The sequence below is a fragment of the Mesocricetus auratus genome, unplaced genomic scaffold, assembly GCF_017639785.1.
Source record: "Mesocricetus auratus isolate SY011 unplaced genomic scaffold, BCM_Maur_2.0 Super-Scaffold_100008, whole genome shotgun sequence".
Lineage (NCBI taxonomy): Eukaryota > Metazoa > Chordata > Mammalia > Rodentia > Cricetidae > Mesocricetus > Mesocricetus auratus.
The window spans coordinates 85670715-85687624 of NW_024429192.1; the positions used below are offsets into that span (position 1 = coordinate 85670715).

Genomic DNA, 16910 nt, shown 5'->3' on the forward strand with positions numbered 1-16910 from the left:
CTCTAGAGCCGGGCGGTGGTGGCGCACGCCTTTAATCCCAGCACTCGGGAAGCAGAGGCAGGCGGATCTTTGTGAGTTCGAGGCCGGACTGGACCGATAGCCTCTGAAACAATACAGAGAAGCCCTGTCTCGTAAAAACCAAAAAAAAAAAATGGCTCTAGAATGGAGTCCCGTTACAGGGTATAGCCATTTCTCCAAAGAACTAGGGATGTTTGGAGGGCGAACTGGTGCCTCCTCCACGGAAGAGCCCAGAATCCCATCTTTGTGGAGCGGCCAGAAGGTAGACAGTAGTGGTCTAAGGGGATGCTACCCTAGGTTCTAGTCAAATAAGAGAGCTCTTCGGGCAGCAGAAGCTTTCTATGTTAGCTAATTTTCTGTTGCTGTGATGAAACGCCATGACAAAAACAAAACAAAACAAAACAAAAAAAAAAACAGATTATGGAAGACAGCTTATTTTGGCTAACAGTTCCAGGGGGTAAGAGTCTATCGAGGCAGGGCAGGCATGGCCACAATCAGTAGGCTAGATGGCAGGAGAGGCAGCTGAGAGCTCATATCTGCAACTGTGAACAGGAAACAGAGGGTGACCCAGAAATGACACAAAGCTGTAAACTCTAAAACCCACCCCCAGTGATAGACAGACTTCCTCCAGCAGGGCTCCACCACATAAACCTCCCCAAACACAACCTCCAGGACTAAGCATTCAGGTATGTGAGCGTATGGGAGACAGTTCTCTTTCAAATCACTATGCTTGCCATGGGCTGGCAACAGAAGAAAACCTTTTCCTCTGATCTTGTCATTTATAATACATTAAATCATCTTTTGCTTTGGGAAAACTGGTCTAGATTCATGTAGATGTCTTCAGTGGGTTTTGATGTCTTCTCAAGTTGAACATTCTTACTGGTTTCTTTATGACTGGGAGCCCTTGCTCTGAGGAACTTGGTACCATAGCAAGAGAAACCATGAAGGTTAATAGCTGGCAGGAGAGAGGATGCCCCAGACAGTAGGCAGCACCCTTTCCTACCCAAGGGGAGGGTCCTTAAAATCATAGAGAGACATGAAACCTAAATCATTTAAGAGTAAGTGTTTGCTCAACTGGAACCTCACAGGCTCCCACTGATACCTTTGTGAAGAGACTGATTTTTTTCCTTTAATTCCATGACTCATTGGAGTTAGGAGGTCAATGTTTCATTCATAAAAGCATCTCCCAGAGGCTGAAAGGGGCATAGCATGCCTTTACAATGTCCTTACTGTATTGATGGTGGTATTCACTCAGCACTAAATCATAGATATGGTGTTTAACAGGCCAAGACATTCACTAACACACCAAAGCATACACCTTGGCTGTGGACATAATGGACTATTGCCAGTTGAGCTGTGTTTACTACAGGAACACATGGATTCTTCTGGATCTCATCTTCACCTCTATCATTCTTTTCTGAAACTCCTTATAGAAATCTGTGTAAGAGACTAATAGAGTCCTACCAAGTGCTGGTGAAAGATTTTTTTTATTACATTGGGCTGTGTAAGTACCATGCCTCTAGATAATACATGGTGCTTATTTTTACAGAGAGATCTGTGCACTTAACTGACATTTTTAGTGGAATAAAAAGGAAAGATGTTTTTCTTTTTTTAAGATTTAATATGTGTGTGTGTGTGTGTGTGCCTAAGTATATTTATGTGCAGTGTTGTGCATACAAATACCCACAGAAACCAGAAGAGGGCTCTGGTCCCCTGGAACTGACATTGTAGACCGTTGTGAACTGCCTGGTATGGGTGCTGGACAACGAACCAAAGTTCTTTGCAAGAACAAGAAGTGCTCTTAACACCAAGCCATCTCTCTAGCCCCTTTTCATTTCAACCAATTGTTTATTTTCCTTTATACTGAAAGGTTTCAGACAAAAACTCCATTAGAGCCGTGTACTCATAACTGAGTGGTAAAACACTGTTCTATCCATCACTTCCATTGAGTGCATTCATAGTACAGAGCCACAAGTGAGTTGAGGCCCAGTTCACTTTAATCAGAATGACCAGTCAACACAGTGGCATGGCTTCCATGTCCGTGTTAGCACTGAGAGGTTGCTGTGGGCTCCTTATTGTCTCTGTTCAGTGGTTTTCCTGTTTTAAAAGATGACAATTCATGAGAGAGATGGAAAGACAGAAAGGGAGAGAGAGAGAGAGAGAGAGAGAGAGAGAGAGAGAGAGAGAGAGAGAGAGAGAGAGAGAGAGAGAGAGACTATCCTAGGAAGGTTGCATGTTGCTAGAGAAACAGTTCTCAATCCATGGGTCTAAACCCCTTTGGACAATCTCATATCAGATACCCAGCATATTAGGTATTTACATTATGATTCTAACAGTAACAAAATTATAGTTATGAGGTAGCCACAATAGTTTTATGGATGGGTCTGAGGAACTGTATTGAAGGTTGAGAACCACTGTGATAGAGTCTAGCATAAACAAAGATGATTTGTTCCCTAACACCAGAGAGGGATGTTGTGGGAGTTAAGTTAAAGGTAAAGATCCCCACGAAATTACATTATTCCAAGTGGAAATCCACTCATTGTCAATATTGTTGGACTGTGAAATGTCCCCCAGTGCCTTCTGTGTCAAACACTTGATTGCATCTGATGCAGCTATTTTCAGAAGTGATGGAAGGGACTAGAGAGATTCTCAGTGCTTAAGAGAGCTGGTTGCTCTTATACAGGACCAGAGTTCCATTCCTAGTACCCACATCAGGCAGCTCACAACATCTGTAACTCCAGATCCAGGGAATCTAATGCCTTCTACATATACCCACACACAGACATGAGCACATATACACTAATAAAAGTAAAATAACTTGGAGAGATGACTTAGTGGTTAAGAGCACTTGCTGTTTTTCCAGAGAACCTGGGTTGAGTTGCCAGCACCCACATGGGGGCTCCTTGCAGTCTGTAACTCCAGTTCCATGGTGTCTGATGACCTCTTCTGGCCTCCTTAGGCACTGCATGCACATGGCATGCAGACATAGATGCAGGCAAACACCCATACGCATAATATAAATAGCTAACTAAATAAGAGAGAGCCATGGTAGAAACTTTAGTGGTTGGAGTCCAGCTAGAGGAAGTAGGACACAGTGCATGTTTTTAAAGGCCTCTTCCTTTCCCCCTGCTTCCTGTCCACTGTGAGGTGATGAACTTTCTTCCCCACAAACCCTTGCTGCCATGTGGTTCTGCCCAAGCTCATGAACCGACTAGTTGTAGACTATACCCTCTGAAATAGTGAGAAAAAAATTTTCCTCTGAGTTGTCTCTGTCAGCTGTAGGATCACACAATGAACAGTCTGAGTGGTAAAGTTTTTAAATAGAAACACTCTGGGGACTGGAGAGATACGTAGTGGTGAAGAGCACTGACTGCTCTTCCAGAGGACCCAGGTTCAGTTCTCAGCTCACAAACAGCTGCTCTAGAGGTTCTGATGCCCTCTGCTGGCCTCATCAGGTATTGTACCTGTGCCTACCCCACCCACTCACAGGTGTTGATTAAAACAGGCTTCTTTTATTGTAGCGAACATGTCTTCCCTCCATATAACAGAAGAAACTATGTGAATTATTCCAGAGAAATGAGATTTCCCCAGAGGTGGCCAAATATTGACAGCTAGAAGCAATGTGTCCTGAATGGGCCCACCAAAGAACTTGAGAACCTAGACATATTTATTTGGATTTGTGGTTTTAAAATATCAGGTTTCGACACAATTGTAGGTCAAGAAATAAACATGAAGCAAAAAAGGCTTTTTGTTCCATCTCTCTTCAAGTTTCTGTTTGGTTTGTTTTTGGGTTTTATTGACGTTGTCATTGTTAAACTGGTTTTGGATGTGAAGGGGTATGTATATGTATACGTAAGTGTGTAATATACTGTTACAGTGTGCAGTGGAAATATGAGAGATCATTGACAATGGATAAACATTGCACATGTATTATATGTCGGAGAGGCTTGTTATCATGGGGAGAGGGTATCCTGAACTGAAGTTTAAACAGTGACCAAAATAATTTTTAAAAACAGTAAGCAGGTTGAAGGTAATGGTGGATCAAGAAGAGCCATTTACAAGCATGATTGTGAAACAGGTAGAAGCTCTTCTTAGTCTGCCTTTGGGGTGTGTGGTTGCAGTGATACAAAAATAACTAATTTTATTTTGTCATTATAAATAAGAATTAACAAATCTCATTTCTGGAGAGCCTCACTGTCCAGACATCATCAGGATCAATATAGCTTTATGCTTTCTAATCCAGTATAAGCTATAATTATGCTTCAACTTAGCCCCTACATCAAGTATGACACCATGATCAGTCTAGTCACACCCTACAACTGCTCAGGGCCTATGCAGAATAATGGGAACATGCTGGACGTGCCCAGCCACTCCCAGGACTCTTAGAATCCAAGCCTGGAATGACTGAAGAATCTATCAATAATCCCACTGATGGAGCTTGTTGATCCCAATAAAGATATGAAAACCAAACCAAATAAACAAACAAAAGGGTAAACACTGTAGGCAGAACAATCTTTGGAGAGGGGAACCAGAAAGTATGAAAATGAGGCTGGCTGTGTTGCTCTTTGACAGAGTGGTTGCCTCGCCTGTGCAAGGCCCTGGGCCCTGGGTTTAGTCACCAGCACTGAAAACAAAAGTGAAGACAAAAAACATATGGGGTGGGCGGCACACTTGGGATTAAACTCCTGGAAATATACCTGCAAGCAGAGAGTGGGAAACCCTTCACAGGAGCAGCCCCGAGTTGTCTGGTCGGCAGGGAGGCCCAGCAGGTGGCCATCTGGAAGGCAAACTTAGGCTTAGGATCTTGGTGAAGAGGACATGTGTGAGCCTACTGGCCTCACCTGGGAACTGGGGAGGGGGTCCTAACATGTCACTTGCTGGTGGTTCCTGGAGAGGAGGCTGTCACTGTGTGTGTTTGAGAGAGCAGTATCACTTGGATCAGACAGAGCTGGAAGCACTTGCTTATCCCTGCCACTTACTAGTTCTTGGGTGAAACATGTTAAACCTAAGCCTTGGTTTCATCATCTGCAAAATGGGTGTAAAATGCATGCCTCATAAAAGTGGAGTCGGGTAGACTCTGAGAGCTTAGGGGACAACAGTTCCCACTCACCTGACACTAGGCAAACTTGAGAAGAGGATGGAGGACTGTTTTTCTGGCCCCACCACCTCCTTGAAGGGTGAAGGAAGAGCATGTGATGGATTGGTCCAGGAGTCTACAGAGGTGACAGGACAGTCCTTCCTGAGTAGAACTTCATTGTTTTGTTTGTTTGTTTGTTTGTTTGTTTTGCTTTGTTTTGTGTAGCCTTCGCTGTCCTGGAACTAGCTCTGTAGACCATGTTGGTCTTGAATTCATAGAGCTCTGCCTGCCTCTGCTTCCCAAGTCCTGGGACTGAAAATATGTACCACAACCACCTGGCTGAGTTGAACTTCTATCTTTCTGCAATGAGCTAGGTTGTGGCAGTGACTCCAGGAAATGTCACCTCACCACAAATATTGACTTCACTTTGGTGCTAGACTGGGAGAGTCAATCATCTCAGTGGCATAACTTATCTTTGGCAGGACAACTGACTTTTTCTTCTTATTGAGTTGCACCTATGTTTTCCAAGCAGCAAAGATATTCCCGACAGCCAGCCCAGCTCCCTGGATAACCAATAAGCATGCCTTTCCTTCAGGTGGAAGACATCACTGCCAGCCATGAGGCTGCTCTGCTGGAGATGGAAAACAACCACACAGTTGCCATCACGATCCTGCAGGATGACCACGACCACAAAGTTCAAGGTATCTACGAGTCTGTGTGCAGCGGGCCAATGGGCAATCTGAACCTGTCTGGGGACAGAGCAAAGGATCCCTCCTCTCCTTCATTTCTGTCCTTTTATCTTTCTGCTGCAGCCTGTGTTCATTCCTGAGAGAAGAGGAAATAGAAAGCAAGACTTCATGTGGGACTGGGGGAGCTTGGCTAGCATGCAGTAGACCCTGGGTTCTATCCCCAGGCCCATGTCTAAAACGTATGAACCCAGGCAACTATTTCTCTCCTCCAAATGAGTTATGTAAACCTTGAGGGAATGTCAAATTCCCTTGAGATTCTTACCAGCCTGAATTCCACATTCAATGAGGGTATGAGATTTTTGTTGGTGGTGGTGGTGGTTTTTTTGTTTGTTTGTTTGTTTGTTTTGTTTTTTAGACAGAATTTCTCTGTGTAGCTTTGGAGCCTGTCCTGGAACTCACGCTGTAAACCAGGCTGACCTCAAACTAACATAGATCTGCCTGCTCTGCTTTCCAAGTACTGGGATTAAAGGCGTGTGACACCACTGCCCAGCAAGTATGAGATTTTTTTTACAGCTCCTTGGGTAACTCAAGGTGGAGTCATCATTAGGGGCCATCCTTCTAGTAGGCATAGACAACTTGGGCCTTATCCTGCATATAGTCTGATGAGACTAAGTGCCCGTATGGTGCTCTTAGCAATGTTGGCATCTCTAGAGTTCTTACCCCTTGTTCACACTCAGCATGAAGCAAATTTAAGTCTTTAGATTCTTACTGTCCTCATTTGGGAACTTAATTATCTTTGTACAGTGGTTTAATTGTGACTTGTGACTCCTGATGGGCTTATGTGCCAGAGGCTTGTTCCCCATTGTGACAAGATAAGAAGCCATGGAGTCTTTGAGAGAGAGAGCCTAGCAAGAAATCCTTAGGTCATTAGGGATGTAGCCTCAAAAGGAATGGGGACAGCAGTCTCTTTGGCCTCCTGTGTGTGATGTGACCACGCTCTTACACACACTTTGTTAGTCAGCCTTACTTTACGGTAAGAGCATACTTGAAACCATTTGTAAACTGTTTCTGACATTCTGATCTGTGATGAGTCAGCTCTGTTGCTATGGGTCACAGTGAGGCAGTATGTCACAGAAAAAACAGGTCCTGGAGCTAAGCCACCTAACAGGCAAAAGAGATCATGGAGAGGGGCAGAGTGGGCAGAGCTCGCATAAGATGTCACTTCTTAATGGGTCTACCACCAAGACCTCTTTCACGGGTGGACCTTGGAGGGACATTCAAAATCCAACTGTAGTACACACAAGACCTTCACTCCAGCAGAGTGGGCACTGAAGCTGACCTTTGAACCTCCCTGGGCACCAGGCACACACATGGTACACATACATACATGTGAGCAAACACACACAAAATACAATAAGTATAAAAAATAAAGTCAGTGAAATCCACACAAATTTTACTTTTCCAGAGATGAAAACTTTGGTTATGAAAACTCAATTCTTGACAGCCCTGGTCACCATAGTTAAAGATCTGAGCTGATGGAAACCACACACATTTTCATAATTACAGTTCTCGGCTGCCCAAATGGTAATTGTTAGTACCCAGGACTCTCTCGTTCCAAGAACAGGATCTAGGCGGATTAGGGAGCCCATCACCCGTCTATGACACCAGGAAAACAAATTGCTGGTCTAGCCAGGGTGAGATGAGCCTCACCCATCTGCTAAGACTTTCCTATCTGGAGGGGACAGAATACATTTGCTTGACATCCACCTCCTAGGCCACCTTCACCGGCATAACCTGTAAGTTACTGCCTGGATTTGGCTTCACACGGAGCAGGGTTATCCCCCCTCCCCACCCAGAGAGACAGAGCATTCAACCTTTCCTTCAGGCCCAGTGTCTTATAACCAGTCTTTATTCAAGCAAATCCCCTAGTCCACAGAGTGTGTGTGGCCCAGAAGCCACCAGATGTCCTGTTGACACAGCACTGATTCCTCACGTGAACTCGGCATCAAGCACGGTTGGCAAGAGGTCTTCTTCGGTAGAACCCTGCTTGGAAAGCCTGACATGGATGCTTTGAAGCCGGGAGGGCAAATCCCGGGAACGAAAGAAAATCACCAGTTTCACCATTAGCAAAGGTGGGGCATTCAGCTGGTGCTGTTGACAAAGGCTCTCACGTGGCCAGGATGGTGCAGCAGACGCAAGTTCGGGTCGCGCATGCGTGTGGGTGCAACAGACCCGCACTTGTGTCTGCTTTCTCTCCCTCTTTCCTTCCTTGTCCTCCCCCTCTCTCTTCCTCCCACTCACTTCTTCCTTTATCCCATAAGACACATTTGGATCGCCATGGTCAACTTCAAATGAGCAGAGGAAACCTTGAGTCTGCTGTGGCCGTCCGTCCTTGGTGTCCCCCAAGTCACATCTGCCCAACAGCTTTGTTTCACGCTTTTCAAAAGCGATTCGATTTCTTCTTTCCAGAACTGATGGCCACCCATGAATTTGAGAAGAAGGAATTGGAAGAAAACTTTGAAAAACTGCGGCTGTCGTTACAGGTTAGTGTTTCCTGAAGCTGATGAACAACCACAGCATTATCTCACTTGCAAGCATTTGTTTGACACCTGCTGTGTACTGGAATATAAAGCAAACGTATCCCCTGTCCTGACAGAGCTGTGGGGAAACTGTAAACGTACCAAGAAGCCCCTTGTGCCTCATGAATAATGCAGTCAGAGGATACTAAATGAAGATAATGGGCATTCACTGTGTCAGAGGTGCCTAAAAAGCGGGGTGGAGGTGGGAAGAGAAAGTTCTAGACAAGAGTGATGTTGCAAAGGTGGAAATTGGTCGACCACACCCTGGGCATTTTAAGAGGGACTTGGGTTGCCTGGAGATGGGCAGGATAGAAAACACCCTCATTGCCTTTCGCTGTCACCAGAGGGAAGGTGTTGGTCTCATGGCAGCTGAGCTGCCTGGCTTCCTCCTGGCCTTGAGAAGGAGTGTGGAGTCACCCAGGCATGTGCATCCCTCCTGCCACCTAGAGACCAGCCAGCTGCCTTTGAAAGGGCAGCAACAGTCCCAGCGTTAGAGCCTGGGAAGCCACAGCAATGGGACAGCCCAGCCCTGATCCCAGCTGGAGAGATCTTGATTAGAGATGATGACTTTTCAAATGTCAGTCACTCGTGTCTGGAAACTGGGAAGGGTGTCCCCATGACTATAATGTGTGTGCAAGAGTCTTGCTTCTTTGGTGATGTCTCTGTCACAATAAGCCCATCCCACAAGGAAAGAGTCCAGGGTCACAGAGAGAACACTGCAGAAAACGTGTTCTGGGGTGCAAACTCAACAGCAGAGTGCTTGTCTAGCATGTCACTGAGTCCTTTCTACCCCGGCACCCAAAGGCCATGCAATTCTGTAACTGTCCACGCAGCAGAAACTTTTTGAGCCAGATGTTGGTGTGTGAAAGATAGACTCGCTAAAACACAGCCAGAGAAACTGCTAGTTTGGGCAGTTGGAGATTCAAATCTCCACTCTGGCAGTTCTTACTGGCTCTAGATCTGGTACAATGATGCACACTCTGCCAACCTCAGTTCTTTACCTGTGAAATGGGGGCAAAGTAACTTTCTCAAGACAGAAGCAGATGGAGGAAAGCAAGATGTGAGGCACAACAAAACTGGACTAGTTTGTAGTGAGAGCCAAGGAGGAGAAGCAGCTGCTACAGGCAGCCCCAGCAGTCCCATGCTTATTATTAGTCACACGGACAGAATGATATAAAGTAGCCAACACCGGCTGAAAACCATCCCATCCTGTCTTGACTGCTGCAGAGGCCTTCCATCCCTGCAGGTCTGCTTAGAATAGTGAACAAGGCAGAAAGATATCGCTTGGATGGTTGAGATCCATCCTGGGTAGTGATTGTTTAGACTTTTGGGTTTTTTTGGTTTTTAATGGTGGGAAAGAGGCTTACAAGAGTTACTTCCTGCGGACAGTGGTGGCACACACCTTTAATTCCAGCTCTGGGAGGCAGAGGTCCATGGAGCTATGTGAGTTCGAGACCAGCCTCATCTGGAAAGTGAGATCTAGGACAGCCAGGGCAACACAGAGAAACCTTGTCTTGAAAAAATGAGAGAGAGAGAGAGAGAGAGAGAGAGAGAGAGAGCTCCTTAAGTAACTCCTGAGAAGTGTGATGTGGGAGACGTTTTATATCACATTCTGGAAGGTGAAGGCAGTGGTGGCATAGCCCAGTGCTGGCCCAGAGGGGCCTTTTCAAAACTGACATTTCCACTCCTTAGCTCATGTGAGCACAAACTCCCAGTGGCAGCTATATCGCCCCCATGTGCATTTAACGGCAATATGGGGACTTTTGTTTCTTAAAAATGACAGGCAAGAAACTGGAAGAGAGGGAAATGAACCTGCCCAGAGCAATTTGAAAACCAAGGCTATCTGCCATGATGAATGAAAAAAGTAGCCCTGGGGGCTGGCACACTCAGGCTGGTGCATGCGTGGGGTTGGTGTGCTAAGTCACCTTATTTACAAGTCCCAGCTCCTGATCACTGTTGGAGGCGGAGTCTCCTGCCAGAGGAGTGCTTGAGAACCCCTTGGCCCCTGTGTTTTAATCCAGCAGAAATGGAGCCATTGAGGAGACCTGTGAGTTCCTCAGTGAGTGATCTGCCGAGGAAGAGGCACTCTTTAGTCTTGGGGAGCTCAGAGTCACTGGCAAGCACCCTCCTTGTGCTGTGGTGACATCACCTTCACTGCGGCTGAGGTTAGGCGAGAGGGTCTCCTCCTCAGCCACATTTGATCTGAAGCCATGAACAAGAGCCGAATGCACCGTGGGCACGCCTTCATTCCTTCAGCACACACAGGCTGCTGCCACAAGGCAGGGCTGCTGGCCTAGTGGGGAGAGACTTAAGCTGGACCAGAATGGGTGCCCCCCTCATAAAGCAGCCCTGCCTGAGGTCAGAAAGATCAGTTAGGGGTCAGCAGTGAATCTCTCCCATGTTTGCTTCTCTGTGATAAAACACTGACCCAAAGCAACTTGGGAGGAAAGGATTTATTTGGCTGACAGGTTACAGCTTATCACTGAGGGAAGCCAAGACAGGAACTCAAGGCAGAAACCTGGAGGTGGGAACTGATGCAGAGACCACAGAGTACTGCTGTACTGGCTTGCTCAGGGGCCTTTGTTATACAGCCCAGGACCAACTGCTTAGCGATGGCTCCGCCCACAATGGGCTGGGCCCGCCCACATTAATCATTACTGGAGGAAATACCACACAGACAATCCGATGGAAGCAATTCAATTGAAAGTCTCCCTTCCCAACTTGTGTCAAGTTGATGAAAGCTAACTGGCACATCCACCCCCTGGCTGTCCAGCCCACAGTGTCCATCCATGTGGCCCCTGGGGGAACATCTCTTTTTGTCATTTGCAGGACCAGGTGGACACGCTGACTTTTCAGAGCCAGTCTCTGCGGGACAGAGCCCAGCGCTTTGAGGAAGCGCTAAGGAAAACCACGGAGGAACAGCTGGAGGTAGTCATGGCTGCCTGGGCCACCCAGTGGGTGGGGACATGAGCTGGCTTCCTCTGCAGTCTTGTCTAAGGACGAGGCCTCCACACTGAAGCTGCTGCTGCCACAGAGAAGGCTGGTCCCAACTCGGTTGGGGTGTGCCAGCACCTCTCTTGGAGACAGACCATAACCATGGGTCTCTCCAGCAACCTGCCTAAGCTGCCACAGCTAGCTTGAATTTTTTCAGTGTTGTCTACCTGAAATTCCAGTTCCAAGTGTCCGCCTTTTTATTGCTTACATCCACCAACCCTAACAGGTCATTCTCATAGATTTTTTAAAAAATAGCAAACAGTATCTTTAATACAATGTACATATTTAATTTTCTTTAACATTTATCATTGTTAGAATGACATTCGTGAATACTACTTTTATATCATTTCCACTCCACACTCTTCCCCCTCCAACTCCTCCATGCCCTCCTCAACTTTGATTGTTATTGTGACAAACAGACAGACAGAACCTGCTAAGCCCATCTGGTGTTGCTCACATATACATGTGCTTAGGGCTGACCACTTGGGATTGGATGACCTATCAGTGGGCTCATTCCTGGAGAAGACTGACTCTCCCTCTCTCAGTAGCCCATAGCTCGTCATCCAGGGATGGGGCCCTGTGACATCTCCCCCATCCACATTGATTTTTAGACCATTTGGCTTATTTCCTATGCATGAGCTTGTGCGGACTATGTATGGGCTCAGGTGAGGCCCCAGAGCCCCATTAACCAAGTCCTCCGGAAGGATGTTCAGAGTCGGTGTTATCCCAGGAATTCCCCATTGGAGGTGCTGGCACCTGCTCCCTCACAGATGCTGTGGCCACACACTGGAGCATGACAGCACCACACCAAGCCAGCTTCATAACGCTGGGTCACAGTGGGCTGCGCCAGGAACCTGGCTTACAGTGCGCCCTTTCCGCCCTCCCAGCTTGCCCTGGCTCCCTATCAGCACCTGGAAGAAGACATGCAGAGCCTGAAGCAGGTGCTGGAGATGAAGAACCAGCAAATCCACCTGCAGGAGAAGAAGATCATAGAGCTGGAAAAGCTGGTGAGTTGCTCTGCTTGCTCCAGAGCCTGGCCGCTGTGACTCGGTGTCCTCACGGATGACAGTGCTCAGGAGGCGTGTCCCCCCTGCCTGTCGTTCACAGGTGAACAGGACACATAGCTGTGCCCGGAAGCCCCTGTCACACCACGGGGCTTCTGACAAGGAGCTCCAGTGCCTCCTTTTGCTCCTTCACTAGTCTTTGCCAAGTCCTTCCACCACCGAGGCGGCACGGGAACTGTGCCGTGCACCAGGCCTGGGCAGAGCTCTGCCCTGCCTTCCCGATAGCTCGCCTGTGCTGCCATGAGCACAAGAGAGAAGCCTCAGAAAGCACAGTTGCACCCAGGCTGTGTGTGGTTGAACCCACGTGGCATCCCTGGTGGAAGGTCCCCAAATCCTCATGTGGCAGAAGGAGCAGAGATCTCGGTCATGGGGGTCCACCTTCATGAGCCAGTCACCTCCAAAGACCCCACATCCTGGTACTGTCACCTCATAGAGGGGGCTTCAGCATAGCTGCCGAGGAGGGATAGGAACATCCAGTTTATAACAAAGGCTTTGTACCTCAGTCCTCAGCTTGGTTCCTGGGAACTAGCCCAGGGAAAAGGGATTCATGGTGTGGAGATACCGACCTCTGTAGGGTCCAAAGCCCCAAATAGTTTGTTAATTTTTTTCTTTATTAAAGTTTTTTAAAATTATGTCTTTATGTGCACAACTGTGTGCTAGTATGTGCATGTGAGTGTTGTACCTACTGAGGCCTGAAGAGGGCATCAGATCCCCCTGGAGCTGGAGTTACAGGTGGTCATGAGCTGCCTGACATGTGTGCTGGGAACAAAAATTCAGGTCCACAAGAGCCATACATGTTTTTAGTGACTGAGCCATCTCTCCAGACCCTTTGTTTATTATTTTAAAATAACTATTTGCTACTATAAAAAGGAAGAGAGAACATGTACATTATAGGAAATTATAAAATAAGATACACAAAATAAGAAAATTAAGATATATTCTAGCCCCACCTTTAATTCCAGCACTCCTGGAGGCAGAGGCAGGTGGATCTTTGTGAGTTCAAGGCCAGCCTGGTCTACAGAGTTGAGTTCCAGAACAGCCAGGGATACACAGAGAGAGCCTGTCTCAAGAAAACAAAACAAAACAAAAATCACATTCCTTCTACTACTAACACTTCTTAGAGGTGTATCTTGATACCCCCCCACACACACACCGTATCTTGTCTTGTACAATGTTCTATAGCCCACTTTCAATGAACAGCTTTTTTTGTTTTGTTTTTGTTTTTCCAGCTAGGGTCTTGCTGTGTAGTCCATGCTGGTCTGAAAGTTGTGATCCTCCTGCCTCTACCACCTGAGTACTGAGATCACATGTGCGTTAGTTACTCGACATTTCATCTCTGTTTGTCTCTGGAACATTCTTTGCAACTGATTAACCGAGCCAGGAGCTGACCGGGCAGCAGCTGCTGCATTTGGCCCATGTGTTGCTCTCTGCCTGCAGGCATCCCTTGTCACACAGGTACATGCTAGGCAATGGGAAGACAGGTGTGTCTGTTACCAGAGTCCTGGTAAATGGGGGACACATGACTCATCCCAGCAGCCCAGCACTTTAGCACTGACCACAGGGGATGCAGTGACCTGATACTGCCACATATTCTGTTTAGGGGGACTCTCAAAGCTGCCGTTTTCCTCTTGGTGACTGGATTGTCTGCATAGGGCCACCCACAAGCCCCTGTGCTGATCTCACTATGCTCAGCTAGCTGGTTCTGTTAATCAGTTGCAAATCTGGCTGGCAGGAGGCCTACAGGACTCCGTGGCCCAGGAATCTGTTATTTCCTGCTATCCTGGGAATAAAGATGGAGGCCAGACAGGGTGCTTTGCCCCAGTCCTTGGCAAGGATCCCCAAGTCCTATACATGGGCAAGTGGCAGTTTTCTTTAAAGATCAGCCATGTGAACAATCAGTGTGCTTCCTTCCCTCTTTCACAAGACAGCCCAGGCCTAGTGGCTCACCCCAGTCATTGCAGCAGCTGGGAAGCTAAAGCAGGAAGATTGTCATGTGTTCCAGGGCAGTCTGAGTCACATGGCAAGTTCCAGCCAACAGGGGCTACAGAGTGAACCCTAGTTAAAAAAATTCTAAACACAGAAGGAAAGCATGCCATGTCAGCAAGATCCCACAGTGACAGACTGACAGCAGCCATAACAGGCTTTCCCAACAGGGTGCCAAGGCCTCCACCCTAGGTTTTTTAAATTGGCCTTTGCTTCTATATCTTTCAAAACAGGAAGATCCCCTAGGCTTCTGGGTTTCATTGCTTTGTGTTTCTGGCCAGAAAGGAAAAAATGTCCCCACAGAACTTGGCTCTCTTGTCCCGCTAATTCAGAAGTCCTGAGAGGCACCTGGCAAGGGACAATGATTCACTACAGATGACCACAGGACCAGAGACAGATATTGGGGTTCAAACTTCAAGCTGAAGATCAGATAAGCAAAGCAGCCAAACCACTAGCTCTTACCTCTACCTTAGACTGAGAGGGCTGATCCTGTCTCCACAAGCTCTCCTAAAGCCTCTCAGACTGCTGCCTCTTCTCAGTGTGACTAGAGAATCAATCTCCACATGAGACCCTTTGCCTTTTATACCTCCCTAGTGCTGGGATTAAAGGTGTGTGATCCCAAGTGCTGAGATCATCTTTATGTGAGCTGTTTCTCTCTAGGACCGGATCAATTTCGTGTAGTTCCGTGAGGCCTTGAACTAACAGAGATCTGTCTGCCTCTGAGATTAAAGCTGTGTACCACCTCCACCTGGCTTCTATAGCTAACTAGTGTGGCTGGCTTTGCTTTCTGTATACTCAGGCAAGCTTTATTAAATCATAAATAATATATCGCCATGCCCACTGGTCCAACAAGGCCCTGGTGGTATCCACAGCTCGCCTCTGACCATGACAGTGACCAGGAACATTCACTTTAAAAAGCAACAACAAAAGCAGAAAACAAAATTGTGTGCCTGGAACTCTCTGAGCTCTCTCTGCCTCTCTGCCCCCCCTCTCTCTCTCACACACACACACACACACACACACTCTGAGCTCTCTCTGCCTCTCTGTCCCCCCCCCCTCTCTCTCACACACACACACACACACACACACACACACACACTGAGCTCTCTCTGCCTCTCTGTCTCTGCCACACCCCACACACACACACCTAAAATTTCTGCCACTGTGCTTTTTACTACCTCAGTGCAGTCTGACATTTTCTCTTCCTTTTTTTGTTTTGTTTTTGAAAAGTGAAATGCTGGCCCCTTATCCACCTCATCTGACTTTCCAGCCCACAAGGCCATTGCAGAAAGCAGTCAGTGAAGTACTTACTGTTCCTGACAATCCTCCCAAGTGTAACAAGTCAGGGCCGCTGGCTCGCTGCTTACCTGTGGGAGTTTCTTCAGTAGTGTCCCTCTCCTAGGTGGAGAAGAATATCATCCTGGAAGAAAAGATCCAAGTTCTCCAGCAGCAGAACGAAGACCTCAAGGCCAGGATTGACCAGAACACGGTTGTCACCAGGTAGGTACACCTGGCTGCTGATTCCATGTCCTTGAAAATCTGTATGTCCCGGTGTCCAGCCCCAATAACCTGGCGCCTCTCAAATGGGCAAAAGGAAAGCACATGGCTGTGTCCCCTCAGTGCTCAGCCTGGCTGTGCATCATATCGGACCATCCCTGGGACGAGACAGTTCAGACCACAAGTAAGGGCAGCAGGGGCTCCACAGCAGGGGCTGTGATTGTTTCCTGGAGATTGGGAGAGGGGCATCAGCAGGGTGTCCCTGGGCTAAAAAGAACCATGGCTAGGTAGATTCCCAGGGCTCAGGTTAGCTTGTCCCTGCAGGATCTTCTCTCAGGAGCCCAGCTTCCAAGGAAGGATCAGGAATCCCCCTTGGCCCCAGCTCAGAGTGGGCTGAAAACAGAGCTTGGAGGCCAGCTGCAGGTTATTTTGTTCAGCAAGACTCAGTCACCCTAATGTGTAACCAGTCACTTACTGTCCTGCCAGCCAGCTCCCCGCCCCAGAAAAAATGACACAGGCTTATTATTAATTATGAAAGCCCAGCCTGTAGCTTAGGCTTCTCCCACTAGCTCTTATAACTTAATTAACCCATATTAATCTATGTTTTGCCTCATGGCTTTTTACCTCTCTTCCATCTTGCACCTCCTGTCTCCTCTTCATGTCCTCTGGTGTCTCTCTGGCACCTTAATTCATCTCCCCTTCCTCTCTCTCTCTGCCTGGAAGTCCCACCTAACCTCTCCTGCCTAGCTATGGGCTATTCAGCTCTTTGTTAAACCAATCAGAAGGCGCCTTGGCAAAGGCACGTCTCCACAGTGTATGAAAAGATTATTCTACAGCACTGAGATTCAGGCCTGAGCCTTTCCCACTCAACTGGACCAGTCTCCTCCATACATAATGCAGCCATTATGTATCATCCTGTGTATACACGCACAAGCACATGTGTACACACTCCCGTGTACACATGCACACATATGCTCTCGCCTACACTCATATACTCACACTCACACTC

At 47.4% G+C, this 16910-nt stretch overlaps 1 protein-coding gene across 5 annotated transcripts in view; it reads left to right on the plus strand.

Moving 5' to 3' along the window:
• Nucleotides 1-16910, plus strand: part of Mtus2 (microtubule associated scaffold protein 2) — a 353013-nt gene that overhangs the window by 332460 nt on the left and 3643 nt on the right. For 4 of the 5 annotated variants that reach the window (XM_040751389.1, XM_021234736.2, XM_040751390.1 and 1 more), the window contains 5 exons: nt 5691-5796; nt 8254-8327; nt 11193-11291; nt 12245-12364; nt 15807-15904. In XM_040751389.1, coding sequence (XP_040607323.1) covers nt 5691-5796; nt 8254-8327; nt 11193-11291; nt 12245-12364; nt 15807-15904 — 497 coding nt within the window. The other variant, XM_021234737.2, reaches the window with a different exon arrangement.